This window comes from Serinus canaria, chromosome 1, assembly GCF_022539315.1.
Source record: "Serinus canaria isolate serCan28SL12 chromosome 1, serCan2020, whole genome shotgun sequence".
Lineage (NCBI taxonomy): Eukaryota > Metazoa > Chordata > Aves > Passeriformes > Fringillidae > Serinus > Serinus canaria.
This window is the reverse complement of record NC_066313.1, coordinates 54,014,086-54,041,908: the sequence shown is the minus strand read 5'-3', so window position 1 is coordinate 54,041,908 and position 27,823 is coordinate 54,014,086. Positions and strand designations below refer to the sequence as shown.

Genomic DNA, 27,823 nt, shown 5'->3' with positions numbered 1-27,823 from the left:
GCAAATAACACTCTAATTGTGAACAATTGGACTGCAAAGTAACAGACACACTTCAATATGTGTGTCCATTTTGATCTATTTTTCACATTTTTTTACCAGAGTAGTGGAGAGAAGCAAGTAAGAAAAACAAGGTTTCAATGAGATGAACTCAGCAGCCCAGAGAAGTGGTTGTTCCTCATTTCAGCAGTCAGGAGGGTTGCTTTTGTTTGTTTCCTCTATATTTTTTTGTGATCTTAGACTCTTTCACTGTCCCTTGTCCTTTTTATTTTTCCTGTTGTTTTTACAAGTGGGGTTCTGAGACTGGATTTTAATAGGCCTTTTATATTACCATGCTTTTTTGTTCAGTGATATGAAAAAGGTTGTAATTTTGGTCGTTGCTTCCAGCCATTATAATGATACTAATAAATAAGGCATAGCCTACTGTTGGTAATACAGCAGGTATTTTATTGTGTTTCTCTTAAATCTGCAGCTGGATGCAGAAGGTTAATATGTTCTTTTTACTCCATTGTACTCTTCAGCTTCTTGTAGCAAGTGTATTTCGGCTAATCTGAGGGGGGTTGGGCAGGAGGGAAGAGGCATAATTTTTTTTTTAATACACTTTTTAGCATATAAATTATATTTGTTATGGAAACTGATACTTTTTAAATTTTGGGAGAGACTATTGATCTGGTCACTGGATCTCAGTTTCCTTTTTTTTGTAAAAGTCTGGGGACAGGATAAAAAAGGTAGGCTTTGTGGGCTGACTTATGATTCTTCTTTTGTTTTATTTTAAAATGGCTTCATTACAGTATGACCTGGGATTTGCCTTCTTTCTGTATTTTAAATATCATAATTTCCAGGTGAGAGTCACAGAACCACAAAATGGTTGAAGTGGGAATGGACCTCTGGAAGTCATCTGGTCCTAGAGCTGGTTGCCCAAGATTGTGTCCAGATTCATCTGCATTTCTCTGGAACTGAAATAACTTCTGAATAGAGAGCGTAGTGAATGTGTTCTGTGTCTTTTTAGAAAGGTATCTTGTTGATCGAAGCCTAACATGAAGGTCATTTTCAGAAAGAAGATAGATGCTTTGGGATGAATATTTAAGAAGTATTTATGGCAAATATTCCATAAATTTTTCCTTATACCTTGGGGAAGGAAGTCAATAGTTGTAATTGGAAAGTTCTCATTGTTCTGTTTTTTTTTTTTTTGACATAAAGTTCATGAAACAGAGGCATTGCATTTAAGAACATATCTAGTTTGCCTTTATGGTAATTAGCAAAATAGCATCCATTTCCTTTCTATCTGCTGAAAGGAGTGAGGCTAAAAATAGTCACCCTGGAGTCTGTTCAGGCTTCAGTCATAGCCAGCTTCTTCAGGCTGGAAAAAGCCTCGCTCAGTACCAGTGCTCAGCACCAGAAGTTCTGGATATTTATAATTCTAGTAAACCTTAATGTCAGGGGCACTGATTCTTTCTCTTGAAACCAGAGTCCTTGGTGTTGTACAATGCTGGAGGTCCTTTAACTAGGGCAAGCAATAATTACAAAGATGTCTCTGCTGCTAAGGTGCTTTCCAGATTTCAGTGCGGGACTTGTTTAGTACGTAGGAACATGCTTCCTCTTCCCAGGGTAGCACATTCCTTTTCATCCTCTTTTCCATCGGTAATATGAAAGTCACACTGTAGTGGGTGAAAATGGCAGTTCAGTTTTAACTTCCATGACTGATCTGGTGTTACTGATGTAAATAAAAAAGCTCATTTCTTCATTGATGTCAGCATTTTTTCTGTTGCAGAGCTCACTGAAGCTCATGGATCTCTTACTGGCCACCATTCCAAATGCTGTAGTCATGATGAGTACTGCCAGTGTTCTGGGTTCTGCAAAACTGCTTTGGCAACTACCAGCTTGACAAGCTCAATTTTTCACAATATGTAGAATGTCAGCACCATACCACATCTTCTGTTTTTAAGCTGCTTTGTTCACATACTAGTGATGATATTTGGAGTTTGTAACAGATCAGTAGACTGGTATTGTCCAACAGTTCCCTGCTTCAAAAGAACTCCAAAAATTCTATGGTATCATTGAGTACTAAAAGCTGCCTGGTGCAGAATCAAGAATTAGAATCATCGGGGGCAAGTTCTGTTGCTGATGTATTGATTTCCTGGCTTATCTAAACATTTCTGAAATTTTTGAATCTACAGGAAGGCACTGAGACAGTGGTCTGAAAGGTGGCAGCGTGCCAAGTGTCCCTCCAAATAGCACCTGTTACTTGGGCTGTCACCAAATTCAAGGAAGTTCATAGATTACAAACTGTACATCCTCTGTTTCTGGTTCTTTTTTAAAGGAATGTTTGTCTGTAGGATTCTAGTGCTTATCAAACTGAGTTTCCCTGTGATCAGTGGGTGATTTAATTCCTGAAGACATGGCAAAATTCCAGTGGGAGCTTAAGTCCCAGAGTGCCGTAGGACCAGGTACCATGGAGGAAAGACGTGGAGGTACCTCCTGTGCTCCTTAAAGGCTCTGTGGGTGGAAGAGATGCCAGCTTTAGAAATTAATCACAGCATTGCATTTTATGGAAGACACTTTTATTCTCCAAATGCCTCAGATATTAATACAAGATACTGAAGCACTGCAACAATCAGTACTCAGGCACAATCCTGAAATGTTTTCCAATAGGGAGGAAATTGTGCAGCCACCTGCTAATGCTTGAGTCTGGGATGTTTTTAAAAAGGCTTTGGAGTTGAATTCAAATTAATGCCATAAAATGGAAAAGAGCAGTAAATTACTTCCTTTTGCTTTAAGTGAGAGATATAATGTAAAATTCTTTGAAGTTCACTTATCTAGTCTACTTAAACTCACTTTTTTTCTCTTGAATCATCTGGCTAGAAAAAATGGGATTGCCAGTATCAAAGGCCAACTAATTATATATACTTAAGCTGCAAATACACTGAAGGAACATTAAAATCGTAGGAGGCTTATTTACACTTAAAATCAAATGCAAATAATTTTCAGTAATATTTTTCACAAAAACTCTTTTACAGACTGTTACTTTCCACAGCTTGAAAGAAGCAGCAATTAATACAAAGGACCCCTACCTGAAATATTTCTTATGTACATTAATATGCATACACAAATTTAACAATTTCATATAAAAACAATGGCTCACAAATTCTTTGTTCTTTCCATGTCTTCATTTAAATACAAATATGTCTGCTTATGGCCTTAAGAAAAACATATGCTGTCGTTTTCAGTTACCATTACAGTACTGAAATAATTGTGAGAAAATTAGATGGTTTCTCTTTGAAATGGTATTTTATCAACAGAATATGATTTAAATGTCTGTTCTAGTGATGTGTAAGTCTTGAAAGTATTCCTTCCTTTCAAGGCTACATTGAGTTTGAAATTTTCAAGCTGCTTTGTGCTTTTTAATGAAAAATAATTTTTAACTGAACCTTGTATACAATAATTTCACCATTCCTGAAATCTGTTATGATGTTTTTGCTATACTATTGCCTCATTTGTTTGTAGTCAGTAGATTTGCCTGGGATTTAATCATTGTAATCACAGATACCAAAGTTTTGTGAAAATTTTGCACTGTGCGCCTAGCCAGCACCACCATTAGGACTCAACACAAATGCCTCTGTGCTAGTAGAAAGAGCATTACAGCTCAGGTCGGGCTGTATGTTTGTTGAATAGTACAGTGAAACTGTTACAGGGCTGATGTGCTTTATCCATACCTGAGATTTAAATGAGAAGTTTTTTTCTGAGCTAATCTTGTACCTTGAATGCTGTGATGAACCCAACAGGGAAGCATGAAGAGCGATCATGGACTCCACTGCTTAGTTCCTCTCCTGCTGGCCCTGGCAGAAAGCTGGAACTGCAGGCAGCTTTGTGACAGCTACCAGTGATCATTAAGGTTTAGGGTCATTGTTACTTTAGTTCATAATTTTGTATAAGTTTCTTCTTATTTAGAACACATAAATGTATGATAATATACATATTCTGCACCTGAGGCAGGGCAATCCCCAGTATCAAATCAGGTGATAGAAAGCAGTCTGATAGAGAAGGACTCGGGAATATTGGCAGATGAAAAATTGGGCATGAGTTGGCAATGTGGGCTCACAGCCCAGAAAGCCTCTCACACAGGAGTTGTAAAAATCTGTTTTTGCCTTGAAGTGCCGTGTTCCAGGTGACTGCTCTGTGCTTTCCCAGTGCCTCTCAAGAAGACTGAAGTATTCACACCCAAAGTTAAAATGGATAGTGCATCACCTGAGAGTTGTCAGCTTCTCCTGTTTCAAGTTTGAAAGCAAGGTATAGCATAAAGTAGTGAAACTTAGAAAGATTATATGCCATTACTTGAAATGAAAGTTTCCAACAGAGTGTTATTAATATAGCAAAGCCACTAAATGGAAATGATTTAAAAAATGCTCTAATCTTCACCCAAGTTTCTGTCATACCTCAAGGCCAATAATGTTCTGCGCTAAAAGTGGCTCTGTGTGCCTGAATTAATATCCTATTGATATCCAAACATTTTGTGTTGGTAGGCATTGATATATGTTACCTGCTCTATCAAAATTATTTAATTTTCTTTTCTTTGGGATCCGTTATCACTGCTAGGGTATTGTAACATAAGCTAGCTAAAGCCATTTCTAGTTGAGCCGTCTCTGAACAGTTTAGAAACCACAGTGTGCACAGACCAGAACTTAGGTTTAAAAGGTGGAGAAGGGCAATAGTGAAGCCTGTAGCAGCAGACTGATTGGATTTGGGGTGTTTTGGAGGAAAAACTGACTATTTTTTTTCCCATTGATCACTGTATGTGTCTTCTTTTATCCCCTACCTTCCCTTCCCTCATCCAGGGTACTTTTCTCACTCAAACTTGAGGTGTGCTGGATGCTTCTGGTGTTGTCAAGCACTCAAATACTTGCTGGAAGAAGTTTAGGGTGGCCCTTTCCTACTAAAGTGAAGTTGCAAGTTTATCCAGGAGGTGTCTTCAGCAGAAGTTTTAAAATAGAAAGAAATTTAAATCTGTGCTCAACTCATACAGGGTTTTCTTCTATTGATAATTTATGTTTGATTTTCCAAATGCCAAAGATTGCAAACCTCCTGTCTTATTAATGTATTAGTTCATTCTGACAGACAGTTCTGAGAATTAATTGTGCAATTCCAAAAATACCTGCCAAAAATTTACAGGTACAGCATCATCTTGGAGGTCTTGGGCACACTGAAACAGTAACTAAGGAAAGTGTGTATAGACTGTTAACCGAAGTTAATGGCAATGAAGTGTCCATGTTAGGTCTTTGAACAGGTCCATATTTTCTCAGGGATATCTGACTAACCCCTTTCTTAATGATAGTGGCAGAATCGGGAGGAACTGTGACTTGTAATATAAATTTGAATTACTGCCTTGCTGTTCCCTCAGATTGTGTGTGTGTTCTTCGGTGCTGACTGAGACCTTGCCAAGGAGGAAGATAAAAGAACAAATAGTCATGAATTAGACAAAGAAACAGCTCACCAAAGAGCTTTCCTCTGTTCCTTCTGCTTTTGGTTGTATTCAGTTCTGAGGCTTTGTGCTGCATTCCCAACAATAGGCATGGGGAAATTAGGCACTTTACAGGTTCATTTCTGTTTATAACATAAAGTTCTGACTTCAAGATTCCAGTCTGCAAACTGCAGAGACACACAGGGTTCTGTCCTTCTTCAAAACTGGTTGAACAGTGTTATCTCAGGTTAGAGTCAGTCAGGAACGTGACAACACCTTTAAGGTGAGACTTAATCTAAGTGTGAAAAATAGCTTATTGCAAATCCTTATCTTCCCATGAACTCAGGCACTTGTTAACCCTTAGACCTTTATGACTGTGACAATGCAACCACTTCAGATCTAAAACAATAAGGAGATGAAAAAAATCTCTTTCAAAATGGTTCAGATTTTTTAAAAAGGTGTTTAGTTGGGCCTAGAAGTAATGAGGCATGCATTCTGTCTGCTAAGCTTATTTTTAAAAGTTCTTGTGTCATATCTGAAAAGATCCTAGCTCTCCAGCAGTGTTAACTATAGCTGTTTCTGAGGTTAAAGAAAGCCCTGTGCTCAAAACCTGTTACAAGGTTCAATATTGTCTGTATCATAGTTCACTCAAATTTTTTTCTAATTGAAAAACAGACAGGAGGAACAGGAACACAAAAATATCCATGGCCAGATTTCTTTTTGTAAAAAAGAAGAAAATCCCTTCATTCTGGGATATATTCTGAATTGTGAAGTCATCTTGAAAGAGAAACTTCACTGTATGTGAGTGTAGGCGGGAGTAGAAAAATATGTGATAAAAATAGCAGATTACATGGAAATTAACACCAATATGTGGATGCATACCTGGAGATGTTAAATTATAATATCTGAGAGAGAATTACCCTTTAGATCTGTATTTATATAATACATTTCAAACTAAAATTAAAAAAACCCAAACCACCTGTATATCGTTTTCAAATTACATTTCAAATGCTTTCTTTATTTTGAATTCTAATTTCAACTCAGACATTGGCTTCTGTTTTGACTTTGTGAACTGCCTAGAAAAATCATGATCATTTTAACTATTCTGCAGCTGATGGCTTATGTTGACAAAGAAGTTTTCAACAAAGTCCACGAAAACTAAGCACTCTTTCTCTTAAGTGAAATTGAGGGAATAAGTACTACATCCTGAAAGTATGAAACTAAGATTGAAATGCTTAGTGCATTAAGAAATCAGTGTACTGCAGAAAAGGCTCAGAAAAGACCTAATAAGATGCTAATTGATCAAAACTATGATTTTCAAAACAAGAGAATGTTTTTGTAGGCTCTCATGAAACACATCCATAGGTACAGCAAACAGAATTTTTTTTCGTACGCCATGCTTATGGTATTGGAAGCAAAGGATATATTTTGTAGATTGACAAAACATAGAACTTCATGAGATTAATTTGCACTGTATAAAATAAACTCCCTTCTAAGTCAGTATGGTTAAGCAACTGGGAAAACCACTGATACTTATATTGAGCACTGTTTTTTTATTCTCTTACTGTACCTAATGTTGTCAGAAAACCACACTTCAGATGTGCTCATAAGTATCAGTTGGTTTTGTTGTTATCAACAGGAAGCAGGAGCAGCATATGTCTATGGGAATGCAATTTATGATAAAATACATCTAATTAAATCTCTTGAGGATTTATATTCACACATGCTGTGAAACTGAATCATATGAATATTTCTTAATAAATTAAAGCATCTGTTTTAAATTCCTAACTGTGCACCTCAATCTCATTTCCTGGTCTTTATACCACAAATTTAAACTAACATGAAATGCACTTTATTACTGCAATATCAACCATGAGAGGTACTCAGGGCAACTTGGAGAGAAACACCTACAGTGTAGTTATGCTGCCACATTATTAGAGTAGGAGTTATGGTGTAGGTTTTATAAATTGATGCCTAAATCAGCCAACTGGAGTAGATTATTAAAGCTGTTTTTATTGCTATTTCATCTTTTAACTCTTTTTAGCCTACTTTCATATTAGAAGATGAATACCTGATGTAGTATCCATTCTAGGGGTAAAAAGTGCTTCCCACAATTTGTGGGATCTTAGCAAGGACAAAGCAGATCTGCCAGATTTGAGACATTTCATTGCAGTTTTACACAGTATTTTTTTCCCTCTTCTCTGTCCTGTACTCTTAGATTTATATGGTCTGTTTCAGAAAGAATTATCAATTAATACATCCTTTTGCTGCTTTAAAATATAAAAAACTAACTTTGAATGTCACTTGGATATTAGTTTGTATTTTGTGGAGGTGGTTTATTATATAGCATTTAGATTTTTTTTTTTTTGTTTCATTAAGCTGTATGTAAGTGAAATGCTAGATGAGTAAATGATAGATGTTAGCCACAGTCAGCATATAGGTTTTTGTTCCTGACAGGCCTAAGAGCCAATGCTTATGGAAAGTGAGCTATTGTTTGTGTTTTCAGTGAAGTATATTAGCTGCTGCATGGTCTGTACTTATGTTACAAAATTTGGCAGAACATAGATTGGAATATGGCAGTTATTTGTTTAATTGCCTTATAGGCTTTTAAAAATCTAAGTTGTTTTCTATTATACTCTACTTCATGTTTAAATGTGTGCATAGTACAACTGAAAGAAATACTTCACTTGCTTCAATTACCTAAGCGTAGCATTTGTGGAAGTCTTGAAACTGGCTAAACAGAGGACAATAAATAGTATTGTACTGTTGTCTTCTGTGTATATAATGAGACTTCAGCTGTATGAAAGAAAGACTTCTGAAAGCTGCTTGAAAAGCAGCTGCTTGATCTATACAGACACAGTCACTCATCTAAATTGACGACAAAAGAGCAAACAAATTATAAACCATCTATTGTTTATCTATTGTTACTATTTTCCAAATAAAAAAGATTTCACACTGTAATTTCTTTAATATAATTTAAAAAAATACTTGAAAATTTTATGTAAGGAATCACAGGTAAAGCATCACCAGATTTAGTGAATCTAAGCTGTCATATTTTAGCTGTAGATGCACAAGTTAGGAAATAAAATGGCAGACATGCTTTATTTGTGGCTTTATTTCTCTAAAAGGGTCAGTAAATTCAAATGCGTTTATACACCTCAGGGAGTTTCTGGTCTCTGAACATCTGGGTATGAGCCTGGAACATGGCCCTTGGAAACCATAACCTCACTTACAGAGAAATAGAACCAAATGAAACGTATGTAATTAGTAGTGTGTTCCAATCATGGGCAGCTGTATGATTGGTGCTGTATAAATGGTGCAGCAATGAACATGAGTAATGAAAATCAGGAATTGCCTAATTATGCATGAAGTAGTTTGAAGATTATGGGCAGATCCATTTCAGAAGCTGATGAGTGAAGCACAAGTGTCTTATGTATCATCCAGAGAAGATGAAGAGTTATAAGCATATTTGTCCACATGTCACATGTGCCATTATTTTAATAAAAGAATAAACACATAATTCAAGTCTAGGATTTAGGAAATCTGGTGTGTGCAAAATAGAAATAGTACTTGGGATAGATATCTGAAACTTGCTGAAAAGCAAGCACACAAGGTCTTACTAAGTTCAGAAAGACCAGTGTTCTTTTTGGAAGCATTGTGTCACATGGTCAGCTTTGTTGTTTGCCAAAGTCTTTTGATGTATTTCTGTATCTGTATAAGTGACTGATGCACAAGGCATTTATTTAGCAAAATTTAAAAGGCAGAATTCAAACAATGTTGTGAATTCATGTCATGCTGCACTAACTAAGTAGGAGCTAGGAGCTTTTGGGGCCTGGTTTCTAAATCCTATCAAATCAAGGAGGACTTTCATCAAGTGCAGCAGTTATTAAATCACCCCATTAATGGTGGTGCAGAATCCTATGTGTTAGCTGTGTTTTGTGATCATATAGTATTTGGTTTGCTTTTTAAATTCCTTTGTTCTTTTCTCATGGGTCTGCTTTTACTATGTAAGCAAAGATGATACTACCATAATAGTGAGGGATTTTTCCTTGAAGTAAAGTGCAATGTGGAGGCCACCCATTCTGCAGCGCTCCCTTCAGAATGATTAAGTGTTGTTCTGTCCCCCAGGGGGTCTTCAGATATCCTGGCTTCTCACACTGGTTTGATAATTACATCTCTTCTCTTAGTTAATCAGTATGAGCACAAGCAATTGCCCTGGACTAAGTTAATGTCAGAATAAAATCAGTTGAACCTGGCTTTCGTTTCAGTTTTATGTGTGAATTGAAAGTCCCCTGTGAAAGGAATTGAGGCTAAAAAGAGTTATCTGCTCTGAACTCTCAGGGACCAGGCAATCAGTGCAACCTGCCTTTTTGCCTTCTAATAAGATAAATCAGTAACTTCATTCAGAGTATAGGCATCTTCCTTACTTTTTAAAACATACTGTTTTGCTTTGGTTTTCTTCAGAATTTTTCTGAAGTTAAAGATTGTTGAAGTTTTGGCAAAATGCAGAAGTACTTTCAGTTCATTGCAATATTAATAATGAAGGGGAAGAAAAATTGGTTTTAGAGGATTTAAAAGCCAGATGACAAAATTATTCTTGTTCAGATACAGCTTCTTGCTGCAGCAAATAGGAGCTTTTTAGAAACAACTCCATCAAAGTAACTCTAGCCAAGCAGCTAGTAGCCCATCTTCAAGGAAGATGAAGCTCTAGACATTAAAAAAACTCAACAAAAAACCCATAAAATGCCCCTCAAGATTACCAGAAAGAGGTACTTGAATCCATCCACCGTTTCTATTCCTCATTAAATTATCCTTCATGATGCTCTGTTTTGACTTCTGGATGGAGATTAGAGTGCAATAGTAGTTTCATGATGTCCACCTACAAATGAAAGTGTGTTCATCTAAGAATGCCAAGTAGACAAAATTCTATCTGATGTGCCTCTCCTAAGTGAAGTACAGAAAGTTAGTATGTTAGAAAGTCTGTTAGTGGGCCTGTCCCTTGTATTTTTTGGTTATTTTTTTTCCTCCCCATTGTGCTTTTATTCCTTTTTGAAGAAATCCTTTTTTCTTTCAGTAATTATGATTTCTTGATTATTCAAAGAACTCTTCCAAAACCCTTCCAATTATCTGTCATGTGTTTGTGTCTATATTTTCATTCTTCATTTTCTCTAGCTTTAGGAGGTGGGCCTATCTGAATGTCTGTATGGATGCGTAGGGTTCCCTGCTTGAGGCTATCCTCATTAAGTCGTCTTCATTCTAAATAAGACACTAACACACAAAGTTTTTTTTTTTTAACTCTGTTTTTTTTCTTTTAGTTCTTTTCTATCATGCGTGTAAAGATCCAGCTTTGTCATGTATGTCTTTCTTGAAGAAGTAATTTAATTTCTCTGCAGTTTCACTGGCCAGCAGGAATTAATGTTTCACTTTTTTCCTCCTTTGACTGGTTTTGGCTTAACTGTTTAGCTTGCATTTTATTCCAAAGTGGTACCTCTGTGTTTATTCACATGGTCGTGGCATGGCACACTGGGGTTTGTTAATACTGTCTGTAATATGCCTGTACCCAAGGGTGTTAAAAGGCTTTGCACTTTGAGTGGTTGATTTTATGCTGTGATTTAGAGTGGGGAAATAGAGATATGAAGAAGCTGACTAGTCCTGCTTTGGTAAGTGAGCTGATGGTGCTCTTCTGCTTGTCCTGACAGAAATTCTGTGGCATGGTCACTTCCCAGTTTCAGGTACAGACAAGGTTCATCTTATTTTCCTTTTAGTCTAAAAAGGTCGTCGGAGATGCTTTTTCCCCTGCGAGACTCTGAAGTCAAAAGCCTTGGTTTTGAATTAATACATACTCAACTCAGAAAGTCTTCCTTTCAGTTTTCTTCTATATCTTAGACTTACTTCCACATTAGGATTGCAGCAATATAATGACTTTGTGTTTTTGTATTGGATCCCATTCTTCTCTTAAGAGGTACCTTTGAGCAGGAGCTAATTAAATCTACACACATTTAGCATGGCATTAATTTTTTTTCCTTATCTGTTGCAGCTGTTTATAAAACAGGATTGCTGTCCCAGTAATTAATATTTCTCAAGACTGTGAGAAAAATATCACAGCAGTGTCTGGTGGGTTTTCTTTTCTGGAATCTCAATTGTATTGAGCTGGAGTGAGTGCTTGGCACATCCATATCTTCAGTCCTGCATGAAGCTGTGCTTAGTGACACAGAGCAGGCTGTGGCTGCTTACTTTGGATACTGATGGGAGGGCATGGCAGAGGGAGTGCCTCACTCTTCTCGATGGAAAGAGGGAGTGCTTGTCTTCCCAGTTTTCCTGCTAAATCCAGCATACTGTGCTTGTCCTGTGATACATGTGTCTCAAGGACTGTTGGGTTGTCTGGTGTTTAGCAGTCATCAATAAAGTTTTTTTTTTGGAACCCATATGCACTTTTAGCATTCATAATACTCTGCATCAAGAAATTCCTCTATTTATTTATAAGTTGTTTGAAGAACTGCTTTCCTCAGTTTGCTGGGGATTTTCCTATGATTTAATGCCTGCTGCTTCTGGTGTTCACATCATACAGTTGTTCCCTATTCCTGGACTGAATGAATTCATACACCTCAGTCATTCCTTCATATCTCATTTTTTTATTTTTTGGCCCTGAGGGGTTCTACTCTTTTTTTTCTTAGAATGTAACTTGTTACATTCCTCTGTGCATTTAGACCAGGGAAAATTAGTGCCCCAGTAGATCTTGTTTGTTTTATTGCCCTTTCAGAGAGAAGACAACAATTTATAATGAAATATTGTTTCATTAATTGCAGTTGGTATCATACTCTCCAGGAAATAACCATCCTTGCTGCTGAGGATACATAGAATAGTAATGGTGAAATCTCACCCTGACTTCTCACACTTTTTTCTCAGGTTCATTTTTACGTTGCTGTTACATAAGTGTGCCACAAAATGTCACAGCAATGTGTCAGCCTGACTTTTCAGTGCTTATAAGAAAGGGTCTTGTGTGCGAGTTGTCAGTGGCTCTAAAGTCACCTGGCTGGCTGTACGGACTGTGGGTGGTGGGGAGCCAGCTGGCCTGGGAGTGCAGGGCTCTGGCATTCTGAGCAGCTCACATGACTGCACTGTCAGAGAGAAGGTCCTGCAGATGCTTTGGCAGTCCCTGAGCTGGAGTCTAAGGTAGATTTTATTCTTTTTGTCACCATTGCAAGCCATAAAAATGGCAGTTGTAAAATAAAAGGAATTGCATTAATTTCAGTCAGCAGCTGCTGAGGATACTGGGAAAGCATATTTTGTTTTGGGAACATCATGTTTGGATTTTCAAAACAAAATTTTGCAGGATTTCTGTTCCATGAAAACTTCAAATGTTGGCTTACCTTCTGATTCAAATGTGAACCATTTTTTTCTTGAAAGCACAAAAAAACATGTCATAAAAATTCAGATTTTCAGACGCCCTTACTTAGGCTTCACTTGAAAGATTATTTCCTTTTTTTCCTACATGTTATTTGTAAGAAAGTCTATTGCATCTATGCTTTTTGCATTTGTATTTCTCTCATCACTGAAATGACTGTTAGTGTCCCAGTGTGCTGCTTAATTTTTCTTTTGCCTAATTTTGTTTCATTACTTTATTGCACAGCCTTCAATAACCTAAGTGCTTTTTTGTTTACACCCTTGACATTCTCAAATGATGATGTTTTGCAGCCATTCGGTAGCTAAGCTATACCTATTTATCTCGTGGGCTTCTGATTACAGAGTAAATATGCAGCTATGGAAAATACACATTCTCTAATGTATATTAGTAGAAGCAGATGGTGCAATCTGTTCATTGATGGAATTTAGTTTCTAAAACTGATTTAATCTGGTTTGCAGCAAATACCATTCCAGTACCGTCTGTCATGGAACATGTACAAAGGGAGATGTCCCATTTCATGTTGTTTGTATTTCATTGCAATAAAGTGTTTATTTCATGTGTTACATGGGGTATGGCATAACAGAACACCTCTTGTAAAGGCACATTGTTTCAATGCACAATACTACCTTATTCATTATTTGGTATTTTTATATGTTATTGTTTTTCATTGGCCCTTTTGTATTACAAAGCAGCGTGCTCTTGGTCCCCTTTGTAAACCTAGTTTTCATGTATAGCCATTAATAGAAATTGCACTTGAGAAGAAACAATGGACAGTTAAGTTATTTTCTTCTTGATAAAGTTATTTATCAAGTAGAGAGGAATTTTAAGTTAATTAAAACAGCATTTTGCCTAATTTGGCATTTTTCCCTTTATGAAAAGGAAGTTTCCTTGTTTCTTCAGAATAGAGGATTTTCCAAAATTATGAAGGCTTCTTCTGCTTCTGCTAAGCCAAATGCAGAAGAGAATACAGTGCATAGTACCTGTCTTCTTTAGCTCAGAGATCCTGTAGTCTCTAAAGCAGGAGGTACTTGGCCTGAAGTGCTGAATTGTCAGAGAGGTCTTGAGGCTCTGTCTAGCTGTAGAAACAGGCTTGCAGAGGCAGTTTTCTTCTCCCCACTTAGCACAAAATGTTTGCAGCTCTAGCAATAAAGAAAATGGTAGGTAATTTATGTTTCATTTCCTGTTGCAGTGAAGGATGTGTGAATCCTCCAAAGTCTTGTGGAGTTATTAAATTAAAAGATGTGGTGGAGCAGAGTAAGTAGTGCAAAAAGTATTGCAGAAATAACATGATATAAAAGGATCTGTTCGGAAAAAAACCTGTTGGGCTTCTTACCTTTCTGAGTAGTTGCTTGACTGTTCTCTACATTTTAAAAATTAAGTATTTGCTGCAGCTGTTTTTGGGGAGATTTTTACGTGAATCTTTTCTCCAGTTCTTTTTTCTAGAATGTCTTAACCTCCTCTAGACTTAGAGCTAGAATTTAAAAATTGATCTCTCAGGGGATTTTAAACAACTCCAAAGAGCTTTCACAACTTTCACAAAAGATGATTTGTTTCTCTTTTCCCCTAGAGATGCTTATAATTTTGTTTTTGTACAAAGCCAGTAAATAATAGCAACAAAAATTATTAAGTGTCTTTTAAGATGATTATGTAAATGAAAATGAACTTAATAGGAGACATGTCAGTAGAAAAAAGAAGACTTCTTTTTCATCAAATCAAGGAATGGCTTGGGTTGGAAGGGACCTTAAGGATCACATGGTTCCAAACCTCTGCCATAATAAGCAGGGACACATTCTTGGAAGTACACCATGTATATCACTGAAGAAGGAGCAGATATCCAGCAGTTCACATCGTTCTGAGCTGACCTATATTGACCTATGTTGTGTGTTCTCTGCCAACAGCAGTGTGTATTGTTGAGTCCAGAGAACTTCTCCCATTGATGTTCAGTGTTTTTAAAACATTGTTGCTCTAAATGTCTCTAATATTGAGCTAACTTTTTATAAAGTTACAATTTTTTTTTAGCATTTTTAAGTGTGGTGGGTTAACCTTGGCTAGCTGCCAAATACCCATCCAGCTGCTCTCTCACACTCCCTCTTCATCAGGGCAGTGGAAAAAAATAATATGGAAAATATCATGGGTCAAGTTAAAAGCAGTTTAATGGAAGAAAGCAAAGGTTGTGTGTGGAGGCAAACCAAAAATATAGATTTAATCTCTACTTCCCATCAGCAGGCGATATCCAGCCACTTTATGGGAAGCTGGGCCACAGTTCACGTAGCAGCTGCTTCAGAAGAGAACACCTTCATAAGAAATGCATCCTCCTCCTTTCTCCCACCTTTTGTTGCTGAGGATGACACCATATGGTACAGGGTATCCCTTTGGTCAGCTGGGTTCAGCTGTCCTGGCTGCATCCCCTCCCAACCTCTTGCCCGCTCCCAGCCTCCTGGCCCCTGGGGGTGTTGGTGCTGTGTGGGTGCTGCTCAGGCACTTCTGGGGCTGCTGTGGGGGGAGGCTCAGCCTGTCCCTGTCAGATTCAGTGCACTGATAGATGCTGTTTTACACTGCCATTTGAGAGACATACACCCACTAAATTAAAAACTATAGAAGTTTTGGGAAAACTGATACTTTTCTCAGTAATAATGGTTTCACAGTTTATTAGTACAGTAATAATGGTTTCACATTGCATTTCACATTTGGATTACTGACTAACAAATTCAGCTCATGACGAACCAGTGACATTTATGTGGAGCATTTCTTCTTATATGTACGCAGATTTTAAAATTGCAGCCTTGAGTTTAATTAAGGAACACGGCAAATCAAGCTTTAAAATACAATAGTCCTGAAACTTCTTTCATGACTCTTCCCCCTCCCCTTCCTTTCCTGTGGAAGACATACTCAAGCAAGCTGGGCATGAATGGAGTCTGCTTTCACACAGATCTTATGGAAAACCCAATTATCCAGCTTCCTGTTGGGGAAGCTAGGCAATGTTTGTGCTTCAGCCACTAACATGGAATTTGTCATGCCAGACAATCTGTAATCAAATCTTTGGGGTTTTTTATTTAATAATAGAATAGGTATGGCTTCACAAAGTCTGGGTGAGTTTCTTTGTGCTCACAAATAAGATACACTCTTCTGAAAATCTCTAATTAAGAGAATACTAATGTAGCAGACCTCAAAGTGCATGGAGCTGAGTTTATTTCTTAACAAGTAAGCTCTCTAGGGAGCGTTCAAAAGATGACGTTCTGAACTACTAAGCTTATGTTGGTTTCTTCTTCGAAACAAAGGCTGAGTTATTTTTCAAGTTAAATTTTTCAAATGCAAAATGAAATCTTAACACTTCTGGGCTCAGTTGCCTTAAAGCCTAGTCATGTCCTTGTAGTGCCTTGTAGTTATCAGTGTGCTTCTTAAAGAAAGCTATTTTGAAATAACTTTGAGAATTTTGGTTTAAAGCTATAGCAGAGCTTGAAGCACAGTCTTGAGCCACAGGCTCCTGATCCTGAAGGTATTTTCACTTTATTGAGAGCTTTTATTGGGGGTAATAGTGATATAGCTGTGGCTTTGATAAGCACCACCCTGAAGATGATGCACAGAAGGCAAGTTAAGGCTTTTTAAGAAAATAACATCCAGGTTTGCCCTCTGCAGCAGCATTTCAAAGACCAGACCTTGAGGAGGGTGACTCAAACCAAATTGAATGATATAGGGCTGCTATAAAACCTTCCTTCACAAACTGGTGAGCAGGAGTGAAGTCCTGTGGCAGGTGACCCTTTGGGGGCCCTTTTCCCCCATTGCCATCACCTTCCAGCTGCAGAGCAGCCCTGCAGCTCCCAGCCCTGTTCCTGCTTACTGGATTCCCTTCATGCAACTGGTGTCTGCCTCTGGCTTTGCTGCGGCTCCATATCCTCTTGCTCTGTTTGTGGGAGCACAGTTCCCACTTGAACAGGTGAAGGATGTCCGGCACTGATTTTCCAGTGGAGCTGGGCAGGTATGTAATATATTGGGAGAGGGAGTTGGGGGAGCACTTGTTTTGCAAAATAGGAGGAGGTAAAATGTAATTAACTACTTGAGCAAATGCAGCAGAGCAGTAGTTCTGTACAACTGGCAAAGGAAATACAATTGGCTGAAAGAATGATGATCAAAGTTTTTAAAAAATCTCCAATTTTCTGGTTTAACTGGTATATCTTTCAGTCTGTGTTGTGTTACCTCTTTTGTTCCCATGGCTTGCAGGAGAAACTGGTAAATTTTCCACTTGGGGGATGAGCAAGACTGCTTTTTCACATGGACTGAGGAGAAAGACAGGTTTCTTTCCTGCATTTGCTTTGGTTTTTACAGCATAGGGTTTCTAGGGTTGCTGAACCTACCCAGCTCTTCTTTTTAACTTAATGCTGGTTTTGTTTGGATTAAGCATGATTTCAGAGTTCAGTTAAAACTAATTTCATTCTCTTTGCTTGCAGGTAAGAGTGTTGGGTAGGTTAATTCAGGTTAAATCTGTGTGAGCTAATTCTGCAGTTTAGTGCAACCATGTGTTTAAACCATTGAACAGCAGCTGAACTGTGCAAGATTCCCCTCTAAGCTATCAAAGGCAGTGTATAGTCATGAACCCATGGGCATGTGCAGTACATTCTCCCAGCACCTGCCTTTCAGTGCTCTTTGCAACAGTTCTTGATGGTTGTTTCTAAGCTATTTTAACTGAAGGGAGGGGTGTGTCCTCCAAAAGGTGTTCTTGCTATCCAGCATTTTAGAGTCTACAGGCTAAGGAAGTAAGAGACAGAGAAAAACTTTGAGGATTTGAGCCAGCTAGGTTTTCTAGGGAAGCAGTCCAAGTGTTTTCCAGATTGTCACAAACTGTTAAATTGTTTACAGTAAATTTTAACTGGAAGATCCCCAATTGAGCCAGATGCCATAGCTGTTTGCAGAACAATCAGGAGAGTGGTGAAGTATTTGGGAATTGGAGTTTTAGAGATGGCAGCGTGTGGTTGGAGGCAGAGTGCTGGCAGCTGTAACTTGATAAAGACATTTTAAAGGAGAAGGGGAGGAGAGGTTCAGATTGAAGAGGAAGAAATGTAGCTGAGGTGCTGTAGGGATTTTTTTTTTTTCCATTGAGGACTTGTAGCCAAGAGTCTTCCTCTTTCTTTCCACCTCCTTAGCTGTGAGGAGTTTTATTGTGGAGTAAATTGACTGAGCTTGTAAATCATCCAATTACTTTTACCAGTAATTGAAGAGGTAGACCTTTCAGGGTATGGTAAAGATGTACCTTTTCTGTCTTAACAAACTAGTTTTTAAAATTCTGTTTTCTTGTCCCCATTAGCAAAATGTACATGATTTCTCTATCTGCAGACTGACGAGAGCTATTTGGCTTTGTGTTGCCCGGACCTAAAAATCCTTATTACTTCTGCCATTGATTTCAAAACAGTTCCAAACACACCAGATGAGTTTTGGCAGGAGAACAAAGATTATGCAATTTTGAGACAAGTCTATTTGTTTTATTTTTAAGAATAATTGTTTAGAATTTAGGATTCCTCTTCTAAAATCTGAATTGAAATCGTGTCTAACATGTAAATCCATTTGTTGTGGAGAAATTTGAGGACTGAGAAAAATAGGAGCGAGAAAAGAAATTAAATCTTTGAAAATGGAAGTGAGAAAGGAGATTTTATTTGGCTTTAATTCAGGAGCTAATATTAGTTTTAAAATTAAAGGGCTGGCCTTTTTCTCTCTTGTTTAGTTTGCTAATGAGTCACTTTTCCTAGATCACTTTCTCTAGTATTAGCAATGGGCTTGTGAGGCTGCTGATGCTTCCCCCAGAGCCAGGATCTGCTCTGGGTTACTCATCCCTACAGTATTTCAGATGCTGCCATCTGCCTGTGCTGTATAGACTGCAGTGTCCAATGACAAAGGGTTGGCTCAGAGGCAGAGGCCTGTGGATTGTCACCTGGGTGTTTTAGCTGAATAAACCCAAACACTTTTCAACCTACTTTTTCCCCTTTCTTTTTGTTTTTCAGGAGTATGTGCCCCAGACTCCTGCCTATTCAGCCATTCCTATTGTGTTGTCCCTCTCTTGCAGCCTCTGTGTTGCCTCCCTGTCCTTTTCCATGTGGGAATCATGTGTGTCATGTACATTTGCATGGTTCTTATAGCTTTCTCCCCAAAATCACACCTGCATTCCCATTTCTCCTGGCATGTTGCCTAATTTTTTGTTTGGTGTACCTTATCATTCTGCCAGTCTCAAACCTTGTCTCATGCCTGTGGTCAGGGTACCCTTAAATGATCTGGACATCCAGGTTTTACTTCATCCTCGTTTTAGACCTTTCTGTCACTGGAATAAGCCACAAGTATAAGCACCGTGGTATAAAAATCTACTGTGCTTTAATCCACTTAGGAGCTAAGATGAAGTGCCCCATATGGAGCCACAGCCTGTAACTGAGCGTGAATGGATGCGCTTTTATCCTGACTTAGTCCTCAGGGAAGACCTTCCCCTTTGGCTCTGCTTTTGCTTGTTCTTGAGCTTGATCCTATCATTTGTGTTGGGCAGGAAGCAGGGCAGAACAGAGATGTTCATGCTATGTGTATTAATAAGAAAATACTGGAAGTGTGGCAGGAACCAATAACGGAGAGTTTTTTTCCTTTTGGTCACTAATTGATTGACTATGATGACCATAGGTTGGAAAGGAGTGCAAAATCCTGACATTTTTAACAACTGCAAAGCTACAAACTTCTCTGCTCTTCCAGAGTACATGAATTGTAATAAGGAAGTGTTCATTTCTTTGCAATAAATGGTAGGACAAGAGGAAACAATCTCAAGCTATACCCAGGGAGGTTTAGATTGCATTGTAGGAAACATTTTTTCACTGAAGTGGATATCAAGCATTGGAACAGGCTGCCAAGGGTTGTGATTGAGTCACCATCCCTGGAGACATTTGAAAGGCATGGAGGGACACTGGGACATGGTTTTGTGGTGGACTTGGCAGTGCTGGATTAATGGTTGAAATTAAAGACCTTTTCCAACCTAAATGATTCTGTGGTTGGTTGTGTGATTTTCTATCAATCTACAGCCTAAGCAGTGCTGTAAGGGCCTTTTCACCTGGGGGGCAAGGGGGTGGTGTTGTGACCCAAGCCCTGACCTAAGTCCTCCTGAAAGGACAAGGAGGGTGCAAAGGCTGCCTTGCTGCACAAGGTTGAATGGGAATCTCTGCCCTTAAGGATATCTGGTCATAGACCCTTTTCACTGGAAAAGGGGATGTGTGCTGAGTAAAAGGGGGAGGCAACAAACAAAACAGAGACCCAGACCTGGACAGACAAACCTCAGAGATGCAGGGCCAAGAAACAAATTTTGTCAGCCACACTAATGGATAGGCTATTTATAACCCATTTAAGAAAGAAGATACCTCTGAGATATGATTCCTTTTTGAACTTAGTCTCAGATGAAACTCTTCCACCTTGTCCCCAGTGTGGACCAGGCAATGCCAGAGGCTGACTTCATCAGTGTCAGAATGCTTCCAGTGGAAGTGTCTGTAGACACACATGAGCTTGATTAAAAATATCTGTGATGTTAAGCAGATGTTACAATTTTTTTCATGCTAATTGCATTAGTGCATCACTTAACATGTTTAAAATAGTGCATCAAACAAATAGAGAAAATGATTCAATTATATCACTACTAATGCTAAAATGGGTTTTATTTTACCTTTATATTATTTGTTTACACAAGCTAAGCTGAGAAGGTTTTAGTCATTTGCAATATTAAACTCAGAGAGGAAAACTTGGATTGGTTTTAATCAGTTATTCACTTTTTGTCAAGAAAATAAAATGCATAAGAAATTGTTACTTATTATTGAATTGCCATTTATATCATCTGATGTTCTGTACTGGAGGAAGAAACAATATGTAGAATTGGAGTCTTCAGTTGTGGCTGTGGTGGCTGTCTGAGAATTAGACATGAAATTGTCATATATTCATATGATTCATTGCTTATCCTTCAGAATATATAGTTGAAGATGTCGACTTCAGAAAAATCTAATATCTGAACACATCATAATTACAGCTCTTTTCTTGAAGTGTCAGGGTTTCAGGACTTAAAATTAGTTATAAATCATATCCTGTATTAATAATCTGAAGCAGTTATTTAACGCTGGCAAATGCGCTTCTTAATGCCATCTTCATTCAGCTCATGCTCTTCTCTGTCTGCCTGTCTAGTCTTCAGAAATGGGGACAGACTCCCTTAGCTTTGACTGCGCTGGAGTAATGCTGAGTGTCTGAAGAACAGTGGATTCATCCATGCGATGGAGGCTGTCATCCGCCTCCATGGAACGTGAGACAGTAGGGCTCCTTGCAATGAAACACAACGTGCAGAATTTGCATGTTGTTCTTATCTTTGAGAATATATGACAGATTGTTTGGTGCAGCAACAGATTGTCATTCTTATTATTAGATAGTGCGTGTTTTTACTGGTGTGGCCATTCTAGTAATTTCCTATGTTGTTTGTGCTTGAGCACTGCCATGAGGTTGTTTTAGCAGGATGTGCACTACAGGGTGATGAAGTCCCTTAGTTCTCACAGAACTTGTGAAACTTTTAAAGTTTCAATATCTTATAAGAATGTTCATCTCTTGTTGATCATCTGCTCGCTTCTTACATTACTGCTATTCTTGCTTGGAAGGAAAGTCAAAAGAGATTCTACCTGAAGTTCAGCAAGTGCAGAAATCCAAATGAACAAAAGAAGAGGAAGTGTGAGGCTATATTATTGCATTTATTTTATTAGTTTGTTTTGGATGAGATTTTTCAGGATGTACCTACTTCTGTCCTGTTGGGGATGCTTAGCGAAATAAGGAAGCAATAGCCTGTACCAGATATCATGAAACTTCATGTAATGTAGCTGTCAATGCATGGTTCTAGTACAGAAGTACTGAGTAAGGGACAATGAGAGCATTAGTTCCCTGGTATTGGACTGGGAACTTCTGTGAGCAATCAGAGAAAAGCTACCAAACTGTGCAAAGATGAAGAGTTTGTGTTAGTTCCCCTCTAAATCTTTGGGCAGTGGGCCTGCTCTCATCTAGTGCATTGGTGTTACTGCAGAGAGAGAAGAAACACAACTTTTCCTTTTTTTGCATTGGTAAGGCTGACTCCTTACTTACTGGTGCCCTGGTACTGATAGCCAAGCGCGAAAAGGTATATAAACTTTCCTCTCTTATCTGTAAAATAATTTCTTTAGAAATGCCAAGAATTCGAGCCCTAGCAGTGTTTCTGATTAATACCTGCTTCAAATCTTTGAAGCATTTGTTTTGTGACAAAAGATTAATCACAGTAGATTATCAGTTCTAAAGGTCTTCGGTTGATTTTTTGTTGCTGAAAATTACACGTGTTTAAAAAACAACGAATATCTTTTCCTAGCAATGTACATATTATCTTCATCTGTCTTCTTGTATGAGCTTGATACATGTTGCCAAGTCCTATGGAATTATTTCCAGTCTGTTTGAATGTTTTTTTTCCCCTTATTCAAGTATAAGCACAATGACAAATCAAAGCTGCGGTATGAAATGTGTTTTGCTGGGAAATGACCATGGTGAATTCGATGTCGTGCTGGTTATTTGCTGTATTTCAAGGTGGAAGAGCTATATTTGATCTTGGGGGTGGAAGAGAAAACCACAGTGTGCAGGCTGGTGGCTGCTCTGTTGCTAATTCATTGGCAGTTTTGGGGAAAAAATATCTGCATTTTCTCTTTATTTTTTTAGGCCAGATATTAGCATGAAATATGGCTCTAACTATTTCAACGAGAATTCAGTGTAAAATTTAATTCCTTGGAGATTTGCGTATCGTTCAGAGCCATAACTAAGTCTTTTAACTCCTGCAAATCACAATAAAGAGTAATAGATTAAAAGCCACTGCTCCTTTAAATCAGTGTCACCAGTGACCCAGAATAACTATTGATTTTTTTCTTTATTCCTACCAGCAGTTTAGTTTAAGATTCAGCAGGTCCACTCTGAGAAAATTCTGCATAAAGCACTGCCATATATTCTTGGTTAATACTGCTTTTTAAATTCTGTTTAAGAAATTTTAAATAATTACAAGTAATTATATCTGTAACATGTTAAAACATCTACCTAAAAGGCTAGTACAATTTGCAATTCCCAGTTTATAGCTTTTGTTATGTATTTTTGAGTGTATAATTACTGGAATGTATAAATTTATATATTTGATCAATTATTTTCAGATAACATCTATGCAAATTTTAAAAGTCAATTATATTCCCCCAGACATACTACTTTCTGAATATAACAGAATTGCAGCATGATTTTGAAAAAAACCCAAACAACCATGGTGTATTTTCCCTGCAGATAGTGTCTGTATCAACAAATCATCTGGACAAAATGATTATGGACTGTTTATCTTTACCCTTTGTAATGCGCTAAGCAAATTTCAGTGCTTCATCCCCACGTGAACCACTTGCTAATTTGGTGTTTATACCATGTTTGTCAGTCCCTTTATTCATGCATTTTTTGTGAGGCCAATTCCAGATGTGCATCAGCTCTTATTCTGTGTGGGATTGTGTGACAATATTCCATCTGCAAGCCCAGTGGAAGGAAGGTAAAGGAAGGTAACCTGAGGCTCTGTGAAATCGTGAAAGCTGCAGAAAAATAAATGGGAAGGGCAGCCATTAGGGAGAAGGGCAAAATGCATGTGTAGAATAAAAGCTATTAATAAAAAGCTTTGCCTCCTGAGTCACCATGCTTCCCATATAAATTTCCATATTGGCATGTGGCCACGGCTGTAATTGTTTGCATTAAAAAGTAGTATCAGGAATGTACTGATGAATGTGAATACTGAATGTATTTTTAGCTCTCACTACAGCAGTAGAAACCAAAAAAAAAAGGTTAACATTTTACTGTAAGCTGGTTTTCTAAAGACCATCTGAGATCTGTGAGATCTGTGGTTGTAATTTGAAAACATTTGGCAAGAAATATCAAAAGTACAGCACAAATATCTCTGAAATTCCAGAGACATACATTTGTAGCTGATGTTTTTGTTACTTGATATGTATAGATCTTTCTGAAGTCTTCTGCCATTTCACAAACAAGCTTAGATGGTCCCTCTCCATTTTCACTTGATTGGCTTTCATTCTGTTTCCTAAGCAGGCAGTAAGTTTTTCTTTGTTTTCAGGATTACATGCTGGAGAACTTTACTTGTTAAATGTACCTTCACTTCCGTCAACCTTTGGAGGGAAGCCTCTGAGAATTCTGTTTGCTGTCTTACACATTTGGTTTTCTACTGGTTTGGAAATTTGGAGGTTAACATAAAAAAGTGCAAATGCATATCCTGCATGGGGAGTGAAAAATATTAAGAAATAAATTGCTTGTGTACTTTTGTGCAAAGAAGAATTAATCTAAGGAAGCCACATTGAATGGAGCTTGAAATTTCCTTTATTGTAATTTTAAAATGCCAGATCGGGAAGAGGCCTTGAACCTGAGTGGTGTCTAAGGTCCATGGCTGACAATTCATCATTGAAGAGTTCTTTGGCTGTGTACCTGAAGAAATAGAGATATTGTTAATTTACATTGTAAAGAGTAATGAATATAAAGCCCAGTGCAAGGAGGATTAATCATGAAGATAGGTTACTGCTGAATGCCTGGTGCTCCCTGAAAATGTGAACACCATCTGATGTATTTAAGTATTGTTAGGACCCTGTGCTGTAGCTGTTATGAGAAGGACTCTGGAGCTACATTGCAAATCAAATAACTTAATCCAGTGCACATACAGTGGCCTTGGAGGGGAGGAGGGTGAAAGAATTCCCAGTTCATCTGAAGAAGCCCATCTCTTGAGCAGGAGCAGTATCAGTAAATAGGTTGAGCAGGAAATCTCCTTTATGAAGGAAAAAAGGGGGGAGAAGTGAGATGAAAAATAGCTAGAATACAGAGAGGAAGAACTGGAAGACTCCCCAGATCAAACCAATAGAAACATGATGAACTGAGAAAAAAAAAAGAATTAAAGCCAAACTGTGTAAAAATTAAAGCTAAACTGTTTAAAAATTTAAAAAGTCATTGGGACCAAAAAGAAAAATATTAAGCAATGGAGAAGAAGAGAAAAAGACAGATTTGTAGAAAAGATAGTGATTTAGTTTTGGTCTATCCCTTTTGTGAAAAATGAATTTAGAGGATCTTTGGTAACCAGATGAAGGAAATCTTTAAAATAATTTAATTAGATTGAAGGCCAAAAGATAAACTCGTGTGAGAAGCAAAACATGTTCACTGTTCATTTACCTTCCAATTGATTTTCCTTCTTCCTTTTGCATACTTGTCATTTTTTATGTAGTTTTAACTACTCTTAAGCAACCATTGCCTCATGTTCTACATTTTTATGATATAAAGATTCGAGAGGAATCTTTATCTATGTATGAGGAAAAACTGTTCCCCACTACTGTCCAGCAATATCAGCTATGAGGGATGATTTTCTTCCTTTCAAGTCACTACAACTAGAGAATTTATTTCTTGATTTATTACTTCCTTCAAATGTAATTTGTTTAGGTTGTTCAGGTGTTCATTCAGAAACACACTGAATTTTAATTTTATCTTTTTGGGTGTAAATGATATCTTTACAAAAATAAATCAGTGATCTCAGACATTTATAGTTGTTTTTAAAGATCTGTCAGTTTTATAATTTGTATGTTTTACACTAGTAAACATGCAGTTATTATTGGCATTAAGGTCACCATATTAATTTTTGTTTAGAAAGAAACAAGCACCACTGTGCATTTATTGGGCTGTGTTATACTGTGTTTAGTGGAAATGGACTCCTCTGCCTACAAGATGCACCTTTGGAAACAAAACTGCTTCACTGATAATTAACGTGTTAATCAGATGTGCCATAAAGCCATTGTGTCTAAAAGGCTGTTGTCCTGTGCTATTCTAGAGCTTGGTTTCTTGCCTCTTCATTTCAAGTAGAAATTCTTGAGTGCTAAAACTGAATTAAATGGAACACTCCCTCTACATCAACATACAAAAGCTTTAAATTACATAGAATTATATAGGGATGAGCTTAACAAGATATCCTCAACCAGTGACCTGCTGAGAGTCTTTCCCAAAGAGAATTGAAGGTCACCTATTGTTATCTGTGTGATAGAGACTTGATTGCACATTGATTTGAAGCTGGGTAGATTTTTCTGTCTTCATGTCTTTATAGTGCTCTTAAAACTGTTATTTGCACTCTCTTTCTGAACTGTAATGCCAAAAGAAAGGTCACAGAAATTTATGTTTTTGCATTTCAATATCTAAGAGAAGGTTATGGGTTAGCAGAGGTGGATGAAAAGCTTTTTTTCATCGCTAAGCTGAGTAAGCTGTGAGATTCTGCATTCATTTGGGTTGGGTTTGATCTTTTTTAAGAGCAAGGGCTTTTTTTCAATTTGAGCATTAGGTTTTGCAGTGAAATTTTTGTTCAAAGTTTGGTTTTAGTATCTTCTCTTCAGCTGCTTGATTTTCAGCATTTCAATATCTTCTGTAGCATACAGCACCCTAATTGTTCAGTGACCTTAAGCAAAAACAGAGTAAGAAGAACTTAATTCAGAAGAGTACATCTGTTTTGCCTTATAGATTGTTTGCATCTGACCCTTGATAATGGCTGGTTCATAATTGCAGGTTTTTAGAATTCACTTTCAGTGTGTGCTGGTCTGAGCTTTTTATTCTTGTTTTCTTTTTTGTAGATTACAGATAGAAGAATCTTCAAAACCTGTAAGGTTGTCACAGCAGCTGGACAAAGCTGTAACCACGAACTATAAACCAGTGGCTAATCATCAGTATAATGTAAGTAGCTTTTAGTATTTTCCCTTCTTTTCTTCAGAAGGAATTTGGCTTAGGACTCCAGGACTGCTCTCCTGCTGTCCAGAAGGTCTTTTGCTCACAGTTGGCCACTGTCTTTGTCAATGCTCTATGTCACCTGATTTCTCCTTGATTTTGTCTTCTGGGGATCTTCTTTCTGTCTCAAGACCAGTATCACCCTTGGGGCTAAGGTCTGCCAGTCGTAACTGTCTTGTGTTATCTGATGGAGGGCAGACCACCTCCACCCAACCCTTTCTAGTGGCTTTATTACATTCTTCCTCTAATCTTTTTTTAAATGTAATTTTGACATTTATGGATGAAAGGCAGTTCTGGCTTTGTGCTATAAGATATGGAAACGCTCTTTTGAGCCAAATAACTTATCATCTGCAGGAGGGTAAAGGACTTGAAAAGAATCATTAGTTTCCAGTCCATTGGAGGAATTGGCAAAAAGTAGAAAAGAGTAACAGCTGATAATTTTTCTCAGTTTCCTACCTTCACAGTACATGTTATTGGCATCATTGGCTTTGTCAATATTACACCCACACTGCTGTTCCAGATCGGTTGATGTACATATAAATTGTAATGTCCTTTTCCTTAAAGATACTCTTTGAGTATGTTGAATGTGAGCAACATTAAGTCATACTGAAAATGAATCACTGTGTTAGTCATTTAAACTTTTACACTTTTTATTAAGATTTTATTTACATAAAACAAGTGACAATATACTGGATGATATTTAAGCATTATTATGAAAGTCAGTCTATTGCCACAGAACCAGAAATAATAATTTTTCTCTCATGGGTCTGTTTTGTAGTAGTTACTGTTCAAAGTCTGCTCTGTACATGGATGATCATACCAATATAACTATTGCAGCTGAGGGAATGCCATTTAACCAAAACAGTCACACTGATGTGTTCTGCTGTGCAGATGCAGTTTTACATCAGTATATTGTTTTATGATGCTGCTGGTGTTCTTCTTTAATTCTGGAATAAGCCTTGGTGGGGTACAGCTTCTCTTTTTAGTGGGATGCTGTTCCATTTCCCTGACACCAGCATAATTATGGCAGTATGACTACAACCTAGAGATAATCTTTGTATCTTTATTCCAGCTGCAAGTGCAGGTCACCATTTCATTATGGAAATTTGAATCTTGTGTGAGATTGAGGGGGTATAACTAGG

At 37.6% G+C, this 27,823-nt stretch overlaps 1 protein-coding gene across 1 annotated transcript in view; it reads left to right on the top strand.

The window, feature by feature from the left end:
- The window catches only part of GTF2F2 (general transcription factor IIF subunit 2), a 79,708-nt gene that overhangs the window by 42,697 nt on the left and 9,188 nt on the right, over positions 1-27,823 (top strand). The window contains exon 7 of the mRNA XM_030234699.2: positions 26,531-26,630. Coding sequence (XP_030090559.1) covers positions 26,531-26,630 — 100 coding nt within the window. The remainder of the gene's footprint in view (positions 1-26,530; positions 26,631-27,823) is intronic.